Source organism: Lactuca saligna, chromosome 8 (assembly GCF_052625555.1).
Source record: "Lactuca saligna cultivar CGN05327 chromosome 8, ASM5262555v1, whole genome shotgun sequence".
Lineage (NCBI taxonomy): Eukaryota > Viridiplantae > Streptophyta > Magnoliopsida > Asterales > Asteraceae > Lactuca > Lactuca saligna.
Window position 1 is genome coordinate 132,010,948 of NC_136424.1, and position 17,926 is coordinate 132,028,873.

Sequence of the window (17,926 nt, forward strand, 5' to 3'; positions counted from 1 at the left end):
TAATAAGGGTTTTATACTCGATTACCCTTTAAATGTTAATAAAGGCGTTAATAGTAAACTTTCCGATAATATTTAAAAAAAAAAAAATGAATCGCTTGGAAACAAATATATTAAGACAAGAAAAGCAGCTGGATGTCGGAAATGATGCAACGAATATGAAACAGAACAACCACCACACAATCTTATAGCTAGTAGAAGAAAAACAACACCTGACAGAAACTAGTAGAGGAAATGCTAACCAGCCAAACAGACGACCATGCTAGAAATAATACAATTAGACAACTAATCTCCTTCAACACAGGGAATTAACAAGAAAAATCAAACACCAATAGCACTCCAGTACATAATTAACACCTTCGAAACCCACCCACATTCTACAAAGGTAACAGTAATGCAACCAATCGGAGGCAACGCCAAGAGAACCAACTATCAGCTAAACTTCAACAGCAACCAGATTAAAATGACCAAAAGTATCCCTAGAAGCAACAACAAAAAACGGAATATGTAAGCTCAAAAGAAAATTTCAAAACCCAACAAGTTGAGAGAACTTACTTTAGTCAATCTTCAAATTGGTCTCTAACATCTCAAACATTTCTAACAGTATAGATAGTCTGAAGTAACGTTAGGGTGAAAACGATGATAGCAGCAATGACTGACAACGTTTTCCACGTAGTACTTCTATAGAGGCGATTCAATAAAATTAATATGCTAGGCCGGAAACGCTTGCAATATCTATCCAATTGTCTCCATTCCTCAGTGTAATAAAATTCCCGAAGGACAACACCTTTGCAAATATTGTTGAAGAGATTCGTAACATCTTCGATGGCTCCCAGTTTATGTTGAAGGACTTTTGCTCTCACAAGCAACGAAACATCATCTTTAGTGTCAATAAGCCTGTCCATGAGGAAGGCGAAAGAGGTAACATAATGACGACTGAATGGGTAGCACTGTTCATAGGCAATGAGATTCCTCAAGAACGACGCGGTGGTGTCTTTGATGCATAAGACTGGAATTTTGAAACAGGTTTCTCTAACAAATAGAGCACCCAACCCCGGAACAACAGAGGGTTGTATAAATTTCACTGCTAGCGGAGAATATTCTTCGGTTTGTGCCTTGAATTTGACTCCCGCACGAACTATTTCAGTTGCAGAGTAAGAGATATTTGGAAATCGGCCACGCATAGTAGCTCCAGGCCTGTAGCAGCGTTGAAGAAGGCCAAGGATATGACAAGGCTCTACTGTGTCTGTTCCATCAATTGTGGTAAGTTGGCTATTATTTATGATATTCATGTCCTTGAAGAAATAAAAGACAAGGTCAGTTAACGAAGTGCAATCAAAAATATTGATCGTAAACAGTTTTTCAAGGATAAAGAAAGGCATTTGATTTTCTAGAAGCAGCAGGTCGTGTTGAATGTCGCGCATCACCAGAATATTGTCGAAAATTGGATCACCCTCTCCAATTCCATACTTGAACGTGTAGAGAAGTTCAAGTATAAAACAACCATCAATAACCATCATTTCAGCCAGCTTGAAATCTTCATAGTTTGTAAGACTTGGTGCATAGCATGCTCTTGCACGTGTTAGAAGCCCAAGCAATTCTTGTGCGCAATCATAACTTATTTGCTCTATAGCCTTCCCCGTGGTTTCCTTAGTTCGAAGAAATAGTCTATACATGTAAGTCACTTTTTGCACCTCAATAGCTCTTAGATGTTGGTTCTCTTTGTGAAGAGGACCAATTGAGACTATTAGAGGTGTATACGCGGTTGGGTTGAGATTTCTGAGCGTATCAGGTACCATGCAAATTGTGACATTAGTTTGTTCGAATTGACCCCGTCTTATTGATTCACCTTCTATCAGTAATCTGATAGACTCGTGAACGCTATTTCTTCCATAATCGCCAGCTTCTGCTCCCATGCTGATGACTGCAGACTTGTAGGATATAGCTACACGAATTGATCACAATAAACAAGGTTACAGATTACAAGCTTGAAAGAAGGAATAATCAACTTATCATGGTAAATATTTAATTAGCTAGCAAAATTTTGAGCGGAAGATGTACCTTGAAGGTAGCTTGAATATTAAATTTTGGCCCCATATCCATAATTGACGTAGTACATGGTACGAGTCCTGAGTGTTGGACTTCATATTAGTGTTCACATTCAGTCATATACATTCAAATATTAGAGGGCTTTGTTATAAATCTGAAGAAATAGACTTGCGCGCCTTGCTTTCATTAAAGCACACCTGATCACCCATCAACCACGATGCTGAAATGGTCGGGTTTTAGGACGTGACACATCCCCCCCCCTTGATGTTGAGATGTCATGGTGCCCCGTGAACCCTTTTATATGGGTGTGGTCATCCCTTCATGCACCCTCAACATTGTGCCAAATGGTGTTGGGGTGGTAGAAGGTCGTGAGGGTCGGCATCACACATCAAATTCTAGGTGCCAAGTGTGAACACGCATAAGAGGTAGTTACCCTCCTAAGTCATTTTCCCTTTGAGTTACCGGTTAAAACATATATTAGCCGGTAATATTGGTGTAATTTAAACAGTTAAAATAAGTTAGTTGCTTTATTATGTACAAAAAAAAAGTTGCCAATATGTGAACACGAATAAAATGTAGTTAACGTCCTAAATCATTTTCCCTTATAATAACTAATTAGTACCAGATTCAACCGCAACAACAAACTAAGCACCATTAAATACCATCATTTAATGATGTGGTTACCTAAACCACACTAAAAGGTCATATCACGGCACCAACAAACACTACAAGAAAAATCATTATTAGTGACCAATTTTGTTAGTGACTACTAAAATTTGGTCTCTAACAAGATAATTTAGTCACCACACATTAAGTCGTCAATTAATTTTGGTAATCCTATAAATTTAATGACCAATTTTATGTGGTACCCACTAAATCGGTAACTAAACGGAGAATAAAATTAGAACATATTTCTTTCATATCATAACAACTATTGGTGACTAAAAATAATGGTCATTAAATTACAAAATAAAAAAGCAGGTACCGACCACAAAATAATCATCGCTATATATATATATATATATATATATATATATATATATATATATATATATATATATATAAATATACACACACACTAGTAGTGGACCCGCGCAATGCAGCGGCGGCAATCTGTTTCATTTTTAAAAGTAGTTTGTAGGCGGCAATTGCTTTTCTTTTGGCATGCTTCAAAACGTTTCGTTTCTCTAGCCATTGTTGTTTTTGCTTGAAGGTATAAGTTTGTTTCTTGTTTAGGTTAAAAGGAAAGTATTTAGTTGACGTTTATTTTCGTTTACATGAATAGTTTCGTGACAACAATTAGATTCTTTTCGACCTGTTTCAAATAGTTTTCTTTCAATCACTGACTGTACAATTAGATTCATTTTGACATGTTTCAAATATATTTAGTGTTTTAAATAGTTTTCTTTCAAATGTTTTTTTTAAACATGATTAGAATTTTATCATTAGAATTTTATCAACATGCAAGAATAACAAAAAAGTTACATGACTCGCTAAATCGGCAACATAGGTTAGTGATTGTTATTTTATTTAATAATCTTATATATTCTTGAAATATAAAAATCCTTTTATGTATTTTATTTTTTGTTTTACGAGTAAAACTTTTATTAACGTAATCCTTGTATTTACGCATTTTAGAAACTGAATTATAAAAGAATGATACATCCATAGTTTAAATAATTTGGTAAATATCTGATTTTAAGTTTTTTTGAACTTTAGGTTTGACGATTTTGAAATATGAAATAAATCAAATTTTATAAATTTTTTTATTGGAAAGACCATGAAATTACATTTAGAAAATTGAAATTCTAGTTTAGACTATAGGATTTTAGGAGAAAACAAAATTGAGCCAAACATAAAACAAATTTGAATAGTCTTTGTGTCGTTTATGTTTTTATAGTTAGTTATAAAATATGTATAATGGTATTTTTTATATCTATCAAAATATCTACGACTGTCATTATCATTCAGTTTGGAAATTCTAATAATTTAGATTAATTTATTTCAACATTTGACAACATAATGGTTTTTGATGTTTTTCTAACAATTAAATGATCCAAATTCACCATTTTTTCTCGATAGCAAAAACAAAGCTACATGCCATCTTTCATTTTTCTTTTATTGAAGCTTTTCTTTGGTTTACAATACTACATCTCAAACTTTTGTACAACTTTAAAATTTTAATAGATTTTGTTTATTTTCGGTTGTCAAATACATAATACATAAAAAAAATAATGTGATCACATCTTTTTTATTTGGTTTTCCACGTTTCCATATTTCATATTATACTATAGTTTTAATATATGTATGTTTCCTTAATTCATGTTAGCTTATCAAATTTGCCAGGGGAATTTGGGTTTCAATTTACTACCCTTTTGGATTTAAAAAGTCTGTAAATTTCACAGTTGTACTTAATGCCTTATAACTTGTATCTTGTCTTCTCAAATAAATGTAAAATTATAACAAACTTAAAAATATAAGAATAAAAATATGAAAGTTCTGAAAGAATAAATATAATGATATTAATGCAAGCAAAATCATGAATTCCCATGTTCAGAGTCTCAATGACTTTCTTACACCCTATTGTTTAAGCTTCCTGGAAATATATTTACTTAAAGTTTCCACTGTGGGCGTCCCAAGCTTTTCAACAGGGGAGATCCATTACTCTTCCAGACGGGTCTTTTGATTATCTGTACAGAAAACAACACACATCAAGTGTCCAACATTTAACAAAATAAGGACATCAAGACTTCCACCCATCAACCATCCTCGACTAAAATATCATATAATCATGACAAAGAATGCATGAAAAGAGAAAAGGACTTACTAAAAACTACAGAAAATAGAAATATACCTTATTCTTTTAACAAATATAGACTTTCCTTTTATTACTCTCATTTCAACCATAAATAAAATATATCTTTTTTTTTGTATTAAACCATAGTACTTTCAATGTACATTGCAATAAATGGGTGGCATGAAATAGTAATGTACTTTCAAATATAATCATATTTAGCCTGAAACATTTCCAGATTCCAGGTAGGAGAATACTAATAAAATTACAAAAAAAATGTTGATTTTTCCAGATACCTCACCAAACTCAGCAGCAGCAACATGTACTTTTAGACAACAACCAAGGGTTACACGATTTAGACCAAAATACCCTTGGCATATTTTCTTAAGTATTCCTATAATTTGAATTTATTTTGTTTGTATACCACATGACTAATTTGGTTCCGAGCAACTATCCCATGATGAGTTCAAGCCCAGGTTATGGACTCCAAGGGCAAAATTGTCAAGAGTTGACAACACCAGAGCTTTTAAACCATGAACTTTTACACGTCAGCAACATCATGTCATGTAATTTCACTATGAGCAGATTATTACAAAATAGATTCACAACAGATTCTTTGTTGATGTAACATCCGGATTCCCAGGTATATTATTTTATTCATTTATTTTTGGAGTTTGTGGAGGGACTTGGCGAGTTGGTGCTTAGACTTGCCGAGTAGGGTCACGAATTCTCATCCGGATTTATGATCGGACTCGGCGAGTTCATGGGTGGACTCGGTGAGTCCGCGTTGTTTAATGAAACCCTAATCTCTCGGGTTTGAGACCTATTTAAAGGCCCTTAGGGTCGTCATTTGCATCTATCAGTCCCTTGAGAGAAACCCTAGAGCACTTGAGCGTTTTGGGAGAGAGAGGAGGCCATTGTTGACCTTTGAAGTATTGTTTAGCAAGGAAAAGGAGGTTCTAGCCTAGAGGAAGCAAAGGAGGTGGACATTCTGTGGATTTGGAGCTCAAAGCATCACATTTGAGGTAATATTTTGGCTCTCCTTCTGTTGTTATGATGATCATACGAATTTAGGGTTTGTTGGACCCTTTATTGTCTAGATTTGATGTCCAATTAGTCCCTATTTGTGATGAGGCTTTAGATCTTGATCCATAGAGGTCCAGAGAGCATTACTCATCAAGCTTTATGAAGATAAATGGGGATTTTGACCATGGGTTATGATAAATGGGGCTAAAACATCATATAGGATCAAATAGATGTTGTTTGTGCATCAACATATGGACTTTACGTGATTATCATGCTTGGGAAGGTCGGATCTATGGATTAATGGAATGGATCTGACCTCAGGAGGTCAGTTTGGTTTGCGCATGGGATGGACTCGCCGAGTCAAAGAACAGACTCGGCGAGTAGGGTTAGGGTTTCCCCGTAAATCACACAGTTGGTGACTCGTCTGGTTAGGGAATGACTCGGTGAGCCAGAAGGGATCTAAAGGAAGTGAGTACGCGATGGAACTCGCTGAGTTGCCCGAAGGCACTCGACGAGTCGGGTTAAAGGTTGATCGTTGACCAGGGTTGACTAGTGTTAACTTGATACTAGTAATGACACAAAGTCAGGAAAGTATTAATGAGAGTTGTACTTATGATATAGGAGGACGATACGTTGGGAGATTGGGCACGAGTGATTATCCGACATCAGCGAGGTGAGTCTTCTCACTGACTTACCCGATGCGGTAATTATGTGTGACCGAAAGGTCTTATATGTATGATGTATATGTGATGTAAGTTATATGTGATATGTTATATGAGTATGATGTGAACCAGAAGGTCAAGATGATATGGACCGGAAGGTCAACAGAGTCTGGGATGGAAATCCCCTGAGACACTTTGATCGGAAGATCCTATGGCCTGGAAAGGCGTATGTGCAGTGTGTGGTATTTTGGGGAACTCACTTAGCATTGGTGCTTACATGCGTTATGTGTTTCAGGTACTAGCGAGGATCGCGGGAAGGCGCCAACTTGATTAGTACACACTTGCAGATGTCATGTTTTTGAGATCTTGGGTTATGGATTATGTTATGTATTTTGTGGAAACATTGGATATTTGACTTTTGGAAGATTAAATAATGAAATGTTTTATTAAAAATTAAATGAAAATTTGTTTTAAATTTTACAGTGTTACAAATTGGTATCAGAGCCTTGGTTTGAGGGATTCGGATTCACCTTCGGGTGTATTTGAACTCAAACTGAGGATTTGAGAGATTTTTCATAAGATAAACAATTTTTCTGAAAAATAAAAGAATTGAAAGGATACGCAAGTGAGCAGTGTGTACAATCAGCCAGCGCCCGAACGGTGATTTCCCAAAATACCCTTACATTTTATGTTATGAGATATATTGAAATGTGCTATGCATGCTAGAGTAGGCTAGGTATTCATATTAGGACTAGAGTGGCCTGATTTGTGATGCCTTAGTCTAGGAAGATTTCTGCTGCCATAAGATGCTTTAGAGTAAGTAGGTATCAGTGAGGTGCTATGAGAGTCTACCGAAGGGTAGTTTATATGTGAGAAGAGATAGAGTACTTGTGATTTGGGATCCTTGGAGGAGGACTTGGGGTGGATGCTGATGCGGTGTGGACAGTAGTATTGGGCCCGTACTACTGAAGACACCGGGTCAGCGCAAAGTCCGAGTAAGAATCCTTAGGGTACCAAGGAACAAGTAGGGTGGGGTTATCGAGTGTATACTCGAGCGAGTCCCTGATATTTCTTTATGTTGTATTTCAGAGGTAGATCATGGTTGCGACACGCCACACACCAGAGATCAGCTGGACGAGTGATGAGGAGATCTGTAGGATCATCCAGGAGGAGGTGGTTGCGACCATTAAGGCTGAGATTCCAGAGATGTTCGGGTCTATTAAGACCACCTTGATTGAGACTTTTGATGAACGGTATGCTGCTCTTTCTGATGCTGCTGTTGCAGCAGCCACTGCGGCCGTTGCTGCTGCCAGGCCGCATGGGGGTGACTCGTTGTTGTACCGGGAGTTCAGCAACACGAAGCCACCAGAATTTGACGGGACTCAGGATCCGATAGCCGCGATGCGATTGATTTCTGACATAGAGGGGTGCTTCTACACATGTTCATGTCTGGAGCATCTGAGAGTTCGGTTTGCACTGAACCAGCTTTGCTTGGGGGCGAAGGACTGGTGGAAGTTCGTGACAATGCGCTATTCTTCAGCAGAGCTTGTTGCGGTGACCTGGGAGAGGTTCACCACTATGTTTCGTGACGAGTACGTTCCCCCCGGTGGAAAGGGAGCGTTCAGCTCAAGAGTTCTTGACCCTCAAGCAGGGTACTGAGTCATTTATTGTGATTACCCGGATGTTTCACGAGAGGGTGATGTTCTGTCCTGAGGACGTGTCGACCGAGCAGGCACATATGAGCCAATATCTGAGCATTCTGAGGAGTGACATTCGTGAGTTTGTGGCAAACTCATCATACCGGACATTTGCCGAGCTTCAGGAAAATGCCTGGAAGAGGGAGATTGAGTTAGAGACGCAAGCCAGGGAGGAGGCCGAGTCTCAGAGGATGGATCGGCAGCCGACACAGTCTCAACCGGCAGCCAAGCGGGCCAAGCCTGCCGATTCGAGGTCTGGGGGTCAGAAGGGCTACACTTCCGGAAAGTGCGGCAAGGGTCATGATGGAGTTTGTAGGGCTGGTGCTTGCTACAAGTGTGGCAAGGAGGGGCATATCGCCAGGGATTGCCCCAAGGGATTCGTGGTCTGCTTTCATTGCAACCAGACCCGGAACCAGAAGGCGGAATGTCCACAGTTGCGAGGTATGACACAGGGAGCATCTCAGGGATCTTCCCCTGCTACTGCGAGAGCTAGTAAGGGTCGGCTGGTGAAGGCCGAGGCGCCAAAGGCACAAGGGAGGGCGTTCCGGCTGACAGGGGAGGAGGTTCGTGCAGCACCTGACGTCGTGGCTAGTTTGTATTCTATTATATATTTACTTTTATGTTGAGATATTGTGCTTATATTAGGATATGCGTAGGTACTTTTCTTGTGAATTTTGTACCTGCCTTGGTGTTATTTGACTCAGGTGCGAGTCGATCTTTTGTATCTTTGGCTTTTAGTCAGCACATCAGTATTAGTCGAAAGGCGTTGAGTCGACCTCTGAGAGTTTCTATAGCTGATGAGAGAGCGGTGTATGCCACCGAGGTGATCCGAGGGTGTGTACTCGAGATTTTCGGCGTTGGGTTTCCACTTGATCTGGTTCCTATTGCGATGGGAGATGTCTGTGTCATCGTGGGCATGGACTGGTTGAGCAAGTTTGGAGCGGTTATCGACTGAGAGAGATAGCTGGTTACCATACGAGACCCTAGTAAGGGAGTTCTTACAGTGTACGGCGAGGGTACGCATTCTGGGTCGACATTTTGTTCAGCCGCTAGAGCGAGGCAGAGTCTACAGTAGGGCTGTAAGGGATTTGTAGCATATATGATGGATGCGAGAGTTGATTAAGAGAGACTGAGGTCAGTAGATGAGGTTCCGATAGTGCGTGAGTTCCCGGATGTATTTCTGGAAGAGTTACCAGGTGTGCCTCCTGAGAGGCAGGTTGAGTTCAACATCGATTTGGTTCCGGGGGCTACGCCTATCGCGAAGGCTCCTTATCGCCTTGCGCCTCTAGAGATGCATGAGTTATCCTCGCAGCTTCAGGAGTTGCTATGGAAGGGATTTATTAGGTCGAGCAGTTCACCATGGGAAGCGCCTGTCCTTTTTGTTAAGAAAAAGGATGGCTTACACCGGATGTGCATTGATTACAGGGAATTGAACAAGCTGGCGGTCAAGAACCGTTACCATTTGCCGAGGATCGACGATTTGTTCGATCAGTTGCAGGGAGCATCTTGGTTCTCCAAGATCGATTTGAGGTCGGGATATCATCAGGTGAGGGTGCGAGATGAGGACATCCAGAAGACAACGTTCAAGACTCGTTACGGGCATTACGAGTTCATGGTGATGCCTTTCGGGCTCACCAATGCACCGGCGGTGTTCATGCATCTCATGAACAAAGTGTGTATTGGATCACCCGGTGATCGTGTTCATTGACGACATATGGGTGTATTCGAGATCCAGAGAACAGCATGAGGAACATTTGAGAGAGATCCTCGGAGTTTTGAGATCGGAGAGGCTTTACGCCAAATTCTCCAAGTGTGATTTCTCGTTAACCAGAAAGGGATATTGGTCGATCCGGCCACGATTGAGGCAGTGATGAGCTGGGAGGTACCGAAGTCTGCCTCCGATATTAGGAGTTTTCTGGGGTTGGCCGGTTATTATCAGAGATTCATTCAGAATTTCTCCAAGATTGCAGTGTCACTCACTAGTTTGACCCGGAAGGGTATTGCTTTCTCATGGGGTCCAGAGCAGCAGACCTCGTTTGAGACTCTTTGCCAGAAGTTGTGTGAAGCCCCGGTGCTATCCCTCCGAGAGGGAGTTGATGATTTCGTGGTTTATTGCGACGCATCTATATCCGGGCTAGGTGCAGTGCTCATGCAGAGGGGGCATGTGATAGCGTATGCATCGAGGAAGCTAAAGCCTCATGAGGTGAGGTGTCCCACTCACGATCTGGAGTAGTGTTCGCCCTCAAGATTTGGCGTCACTATTTGTATGGGGTTCGGTGTACCATATACACGGACCACAAGAGTTTGAAGTACTTGATGGATCATCCCAACTTGAACATGCGGCGGAGGAGTTGGTTGGATGTGGTAAAGGGTTATGATTGTGAGATCCTATACCGCCCGGTTAAAGCTAATGTGGTAGACGACGCCCTGAGTCATAGAGCAGAAAATGACCCAGTACGAGATATTTGTATGAGATTGACAGTGATGACTTCGGTGTTGGACACCATTCGAGGGGCCCAGGCTGAGGCAGTGAGACCGGAGAATCGTAAGAGAGAGAGGGTTATCGGGCAGGTGTCGGAGTTTGTTACCGATAGCCGAGGGCTTATGACTTTTCAGGTTTGGATTTCGGTACCGTTTGTGGGCGGGATGCATACCATTTTGATGGAGGAGGCGCATAGATCGAGGTTCTCGATCCATCCCGGGGCCACTAAAATGTATTTGGACCTGAAGAGGGAGTATTGGCGGCCCTGTATGAAGAGGGACGTCACGTGGTTCGTTGAGAGGTGCCTAACCTATTGTAGGGTTATGGCCGAGCACCAGAGACCGCATGGTAAGTTGCAGCCATTAGAGGTTCCCGAGTGGAAGTGAGAACAAATTACTATGGATTTTGTCACCAAATTGCCGAGGACTGCAAGGGGCGTCGATGCAATTTGGGTGATTGTAGACAGGTCGACGAAGAGCGCTCACTTCCTTGTTATCAGTGAGAGCTCTTCCGCTGAGAGGTTGGCAGAGGTGTACGTGAGGGAAGTGGTATTGTGGCATGGAGTACCGATCTAGATTGTCTCAGATCGAGATGTGCGTTTTACTTCCAGATTCTGGAAGAAATTTCATGAGCAATTGGGTACGAGGCTACATTTTAGTACCGCATACCACCCACAGACTGAAGGGCAGAGTGAACGGACGATTCAGACACTCGAGGACATGCTCCGAGCATGTGTGTTGGATTTTGGCGGGATTTGGGACACGTATTTTCCCTTGGTAGAGTTTTCCTACAACAGGAACCATCATTTGAGCATTGGTATGCCACCCTTTGAGTTGTTGTATGGGAGGAGGTGTTAGACTCCTATCTGCTGGGGAGAGGTACGGCAACGTGTGATGGGTAGTACAGAAATTGTGCTTCAAACGAAAGAGCATATACAGTAGGTGAGGCAGGGGTTACTGACCGCTCAGAGTCGCCAGAAGAGTTATGCGGATAGGTGCCAGTCCGAGCTCGAATTTCAGGTCGGCAGCTTTGTACTCCTGAAGGTCTCTCCTTGGAAAGGAGTGATTCAATTCAGGAAGAGAGGCAAGCTGGGACCTCAATATATTGGTGCTTTCAGGGTGATCGCGAGGGTAGGCAGGGTAGCCTATCGGTTGGAACTACCTGCAGAGTTGGGTCAGATTCATGGCACCTTTCACACATCTCAACTGAGAAAGTGTATAGCCAACGAGTCGGAAGTGGTACCATTAGAGGATATTCAGGTGGATGCGAGCCTGAACGATGTTGAGAGACCGGTGGCTATTAGGGATCGGAAGATCAAAGTTCTGAGGAACAAGGAAGTGTCTCTGGTGCAGGTCCAGTGGCAGCATCAGAAGGGGTCAGAGTTAACTTGGGAGCCGGAGCGTGAGACACGTGAGCAGCATCCAAAGTTGTTTGCAGAGTAAGACTTCGAGGACGAAGTCTGATTCTAGTGGGGGAGAATTGTAACATCTGGATTCCCAGTTATATTATTTTATTTATTTATTTTTGGAGTTTGTGGAGGGACTCGGCGAGTTGGTGCTTAGACTCGCCGGGTAGGGTCGTGAATTCTCATCTGGATTGATGACCAGACTCGGCAAGTCCGCGCTGTTTAATGAAACCCTAATCTCTCAGGTTTAAGACCTATTTAAAGGCCCTTAGGGCCGTCATTTGCATCTATATGTCCCTTGAGAGAAACCCTAGATCACTTGAGCTTTTTGGGAGAGAGAGGAAGCCATTGTTGACCTTTAAAGTATTGTTTAGCAAGGAAAAGGAGGTTCTAGCCAAGAGGAAGTAAAGGAGGTGGACATTCTGTGGATTTGGAGCTCAGAACATCACATTTGAGGTAATATTTTGGCTCCCCTTCTGTTGTTATGATGATCATATGGATTTAGGGTTTCTTGGACCCTTTATTGGGTAGATTTGATGTCCAATTAGCCCCTATTTGTGATGAGGCTTTAGATCTGGATCTATAGAGGTCCAGAGAGCCTTACTCATCAAGTTTTATGAAGATCAATGGGGGTTTTGACCATGGGTTATGATAAATGGGGCTAAAACATCATATAGGATCAAATAGATGTTGTTTGTGTATCAAGATATGGACTTTACGTGATTATCATGCTTGGGAAGGTCGGATCTATGGATTAACGGAACGGATCTGACCTCAGGAGGTTAGTTTGGTTTGTGCATGGGATAGACTCACCAAGTCAAAGAACAAACTCGATGAGTAGGGTTAGGGTTTCCATGTAAATCACACAGTTGGTGACTCGCCGGGTTCGGGAATGACTCGATCAGTCAGAAGGGATCTAGAGGATGTGAGAACGCGATGGAACTCACCAAGTTTCCCGAAGGCACTCGACGAGTCGGGTCAAAGGTTGACCGTTGACCAATGCTGACTAGGGTTGACTAGTGTTGACTTGATACTAGTAATCACACAAAGTCAGGAAAGTATTAATGAGAGTTGTACTTATGATATAGGAGGACGATAGGTCGGGAGATTGGGCACGAGTGATTATCCGACATCAGCGAGGTGAGTCTTCTCACTATGCCTTACACGATGGGGTAGTTATGTGTGATCGAAAGGTCTTATGTGTATGATGTAAGTTATATGTGATATGTTATATGAGTATGATGTGGACCGGAAGGTCAAGATGATATAGACCGGAAGGTCAACAAAGTCTAGGATGGAAATCCCCTAAGTCACTTGGATCAGAAGATCCTATGGCCTGGAAAGGCGTATGTGCAGTATGTGGTATTTTGGGGAACTCACTAAGCATTCATGCTTACAGTGTTATGTGTTATGTGTTTCAGGTACTAGCGAGGATCGCGGGAAGGCGCCAGTTTGATCACTACACACTTGCAGATGTCATGTTTTTGAGATCTTGGGTTATGGATTATGTTATATATTTTGTGGAAACATTGGATATTTGACTTTTAGAAAATTAAATAATGCAATGTTTTATTAAAAATTAAATGAAAAATTGTTTTAAATTTTACGCTGTTACAGTTGACTTAGTAGATCTTGCACATAGAGGAAAAAAACACACTCCAAGAAGTATCCTTTCTCCCAAAATAACACCATACATATAAAGAAATAAAAGAACATGCGGAAGAATTAATAAAAACAATTTTGTTTTCTTTTATTTTTTGTTTATCAATAAAAAGTAAATTAAAGTTGCTCTGTCTCCCATATTCAACATAGGATGTAATAAAAAGTAAATCAAAGTACCTCAATAATGTACGCATTATGTGCTAGATATCCAACATGATGGAGGTCCTCAAGCATGTTAATATCCAACATGATGGAGGTCCTCAAGCATGCTTGAAGGTACAATGCCATTTCTATGGGTAAAAAGTTCCATAAACACATGATTTACTTTTAAGTTTGAATTTTATAATGATATCATGTAAAAAAGAACTTTGCCAATATGTGAAGAGTTAAGAAAAAGGGCCACTACCTTCAATAAGTATTTCTATAGCATTTAATCACACCCCTTCATCAGATCTAAAAAAATAAACATAAACTTTGAAGTCAATCATGAAGAAAAATATATATGGTATGTGGAAGATGTGCAATTTGATGTTGTTTCACTTTTGTGGTTTTTTTCTTGATGAGTGTAGATAAGCAATTTGATGTTTGGTATATGGCAGATGTGCAAACTCTAGATGCTGAATGGCAAGATTTTTTTTTTATGATTTTTTTCATATGAAAATGAGATATATTGAATAATGATTCAACCAAACCAGCAATGTTTTCGACCAAACACCATTAAGGAATCATGCTTCCATACCACATTTAGCAATATTCAGTATTCCATACCATTAATTTCATAGACAAAACTCGGGGATCATATTTATGATAGAAAATAAGAGGTTCCATGTATACACTTCAATATAAAAATTAGTAATAATGATGTTTCATACCTCGTTAAAGGCTTCCATACCTGCACCTAATTAATATCAACACAACTTTTAGTGGTCAAATCTAAGACTGGAAATAATTTAGAAATGGTAAAATAGATAAAAAAAAAATTATGAATTTTTAAATAATACCTTTGATTTGACGATTTACTAATTCTCTCTATCAACATATAACAACTTTCAAGTTCATGACCTAATTAATTTACTAAGAACCAAATCCAAAATAATGGTTAAAACTAAGCTTCAAATCAAATGTGAGTGTAAGAACAATCAGAAAAAGGCTATTCAGACAGCCTACAACAAAATCGAATAGGTTTCAGAAGCTAAGAAGGCATTTCCTCAGCACCTCAAAATCGCAAAAATTGTGCCAGGAAGAAACAACGTACGTTGGAATTTCTTAAAATACTTAGAAATCACAAAAGCTATGAACAATCAAAAGCCATAGAACCTCTGGAATTTATGGAAGAAACATAGCATACCATTAAAAATCACAAAATAAAATCAGATAGAGAAGATGGTTCAGTGATGGAGAAGCTAGGTTTTATGATTTAAAGTGTCTTTGCGTTCTTCCATCTAGAGTTTCAACGTCTTCTTCCAAACCCTAAAGGTTTTCATGATGATTAAAGGTGAAGATGACGGTGGCGTTGAGGGTTTTTCTTGGGGGAAATAGAGGAAGATGACGATGGAGTTGGAGGTATCAGGTGGTGAGTGATGTGCGATGTTACAGTGGGATGCTTTTGGCTAACATCGAGATGAGTTTCTTGAGAACAATGAAGAAAGACAGAGAGACGCCTTTTGGGTTCATTCAGATTTAAAAAAAAATTGAATTTCCCACCTAGTTAGAGATGTGAGGTCGATCCGTGTGAGTGTGGGGATGTAACTTAGACCATTGGATTGATAATGGAGGGTCAAGATCTTATCCCCTTGATTTTTAAGATAACATGCAAAAATATTTGTACCTTAGGCTTTAAAAATTGTAATTAAGATATTGATTATGTATGCTTTATAAGATGGTATATATATATATATATATATAAAATTTTCAAACAAGAATTAAACAATATATGTTTTGGGTGTTGTATATTATGCATACACAAAAATACAATGGGTCTGGTAAATGGCAATAGGCATCAGGCAACAAAACATCTTATGCAGTTTCAAATAAATGTGCATTACCAAATTGTACTTGTTGCATAACAAGAAATAACTTGGGTAGGATTTAGCAACTGTATATCTCTAAAGGAAATATCCTTGAAAGCTCATGAATATGGAATTTTCATGTCTAAACTTAATGGGATATGCACGTTTGGTGCACATGATTGGTTTAAAGGACACATGCATTGAGTGCTTGTACACAATGCATGGTGCTGGAATCCATTTGACTTTCAACGAGAACCAAACAGTCGACTAACCAAAACACTTTTATCAAATATATTTACTATAAAATACCCTTCTATTGTTATATTGAGGAAAAAGTTAGAGTTTATTTTTTCATTGTAATGTTCAAACTCAGTGAAAACGCATCCCGCCTCACATCAACAAATCTATCCTCATAGTTTTCCCTAAATCGACACACCAACCATCGACAGTTCGGCACCAACGTCGCCGATTGTAACATCCATAAAATTCATAAATATTTAAAACTTTTTGAAACATACAAAAACCATTACTTAATAGAAAATTTTTTCTAAATAGTTTCATATCAGAGCATCTTAGAAATCAAAATCATAAAATGTGAGGAGATGGACGATCAAAATTTTTTCTTCCTGCAATCATCCGAAGTACCTGAAACAAAATCCAAAATTGTAAGCCCAAAGTTTAATGAGTTTCCCTCAAAACACTGATACATAACAAATAACACACATAATTGTTGGGTTTTAAGAACTAAAACACTTCTATGGTGCACATGCAACCCTAATAGCTTTGGATCTATGTTTTCTCTAGTTATACATCCAATAAAATTTCCAAAGCTTGAAGCCTACAACTAGCATACAATTTTGGTACATTCATCATAAAATCAAATTAGATGAATACCTCTTTATTGTAGCTTGCAGTTTTGGCCTTTCAAAAGCTTAGCACCCCATGTGTGATTCCTCAAATGGTTCGCAAACACCATGAACAAAGGAGGACTTCGAGAGAGAGGTTAGAAATTCTAAAATAGGTTTTCTCTCTTCCTAGAACAATTAGGTGTTGGATTAGTGTGTAAGTCCATAACTATTTTGGTGTGTACTTGACCCGATGGTGCATGGTCCTTTTGGGTTGCCTTCACCAAAGCAACTTGATAGGATGAATTCTGGAGAGTAAGGATTAAATATGATTTATTAATGTATTATGAGAATAATATGTTAAAGGAGAAATCATATTGTTTAATTAATATTAGTCAATAATTAATTGGTAATTAGTTTTGTGACTAAAAGAGATTAATTAAACTTAAGGGACTGGAATTGTAATTATAAGATAATTGCAATTTGGGCCATGGATTGCCTTGTATTAAGGGTTGGACGAATTCTATGGGGAAGCCCATAAGGAAATCGTCCAAGGGCTTGATTAAAAGGAGTCTATGGGTTGCTTAGGGCTTAAGCATCCAAATTAGGGTTTCCTTGTTAGATAACCCTAATAGCCCAACTATATAAAACCCCTTAAGGCTAAAAAACGTAGCAAAGCCTCTTGTTAGGGTTTCTACACGTTTTTGGCAGCTTCCAACCTCTCTCCTCTTCATCCTCTTGCTTATGGTGTTTGTGAACCATTAGAGGAGTGACACTTGTGACTCTAAGCATTCCAAAGTCAATACAAGGAGATTTGGGATTGTTATTGCTACATAACAATCAAGGTAACATTATAAACTCATTCTTATGTTAATATGATTACTTGTATACTAGAATTAGAGTTTATAGTCTTGGATTCAAAGCATGTACAATAGAGAAACCTAGATCCAAGCATTAGGGTTTGTATGACCACATAGGATGTCTTATGACCAAAACCCATCAGTGGTATCAGAGCCTAGCTTGGTTTTAATTGTATTGATGCATTGTATAACTGGAAAAATTCGATTTTTTGGATTCTGGAGGCTGGACTCGCCGAGTCCATGGCTGAACTCACCGAGTCCATGCAGACTCGACGAGTCCAAGCCTGACTCGACGAGTCAACTCGTCAGATAATGCTTATCTAGGGATTTCTTGCTGTTTTTGCATTAGGATAGTTACCTTATCATGTTAGATCAATATAAATCCGATTTTATGATATATATGATTATATCCTTGATCTAATTAAAGATAATTATCAA

General features: G+C 39.5%; 1 protein-coding gene and 1 long non-coding RNA gene across 4 annotated transcripts; both read right to left on the reverse strand.

Moving 5' to 3' along the window:
- Positions 1-156: 156 nt before the first annotated feature.
- On the reverse strand, positions 157-2,190 carry LOC145010753 (UPF0481 protein At3g47200-like). 2 transcript variants are annotated; one of them, XM_078969282.1, is made up of 3 exons: positions 2,059-2,190; positions 553-1,942; positions 157-476 (listed from the first exon to the last, which is right to left on the reverse strand). In XM_078969282.1, exon 2 carries the CDS (start codon positions 1,911-1,913, stop codon positions 585-587), a length of 1,329 nt encoding a protein of 442 aa, XP_078825408.1. In that variant the 5' UTR covers positions 1,914-1,942; positions 2,059-2,190; the 3' UTR covers positions 157-476; positions 553-584. The 2 variants fall into 2 exon arrangements, with proteins under 2 accessions (XP_078825408.1, XP_078825407.1); XM_078969281.1 differs by lacking the exon at positions 2,059-2,190 and having other exon boundaries at positions 553-2,021.
- A 2,345-nt stretch (positions 2,191-4,535) lies between these two features.
- Positions 4,536-15,470, reverse strand: LOC145010754 (uncharacterized). Of its 2 annotated transcripts, XR_013663895.1 has the most exons (4): positions 14,647-15,470; positions 14,181-14,227; positions 13,952-14,064; positions 4,536-4,736 (listed from the first exon to the last, which is right to left on the reverse strand). It is a non-coding gene; the product is annotated as an uncharacterized LOC145010754 (long non-coding RNA). The 2 variants fall into 2 exon arrangements; XR_013663896.1 differs by lacking the exon at positions 13,952-14,064.
- Positions 15,471-17,926: the final 2,456 nt, after the last annotated feature.

Bases quoted from the DNA above. Each gene is read 5' to 3' on its own strand.
- LOC145010753 (XM_078969282.1), bottom strand. From the start codon at position 1,913: ATGGGAGCAGAAGCTGGCGATTATGGAAGAAATAGCGTTCACGAGTCT.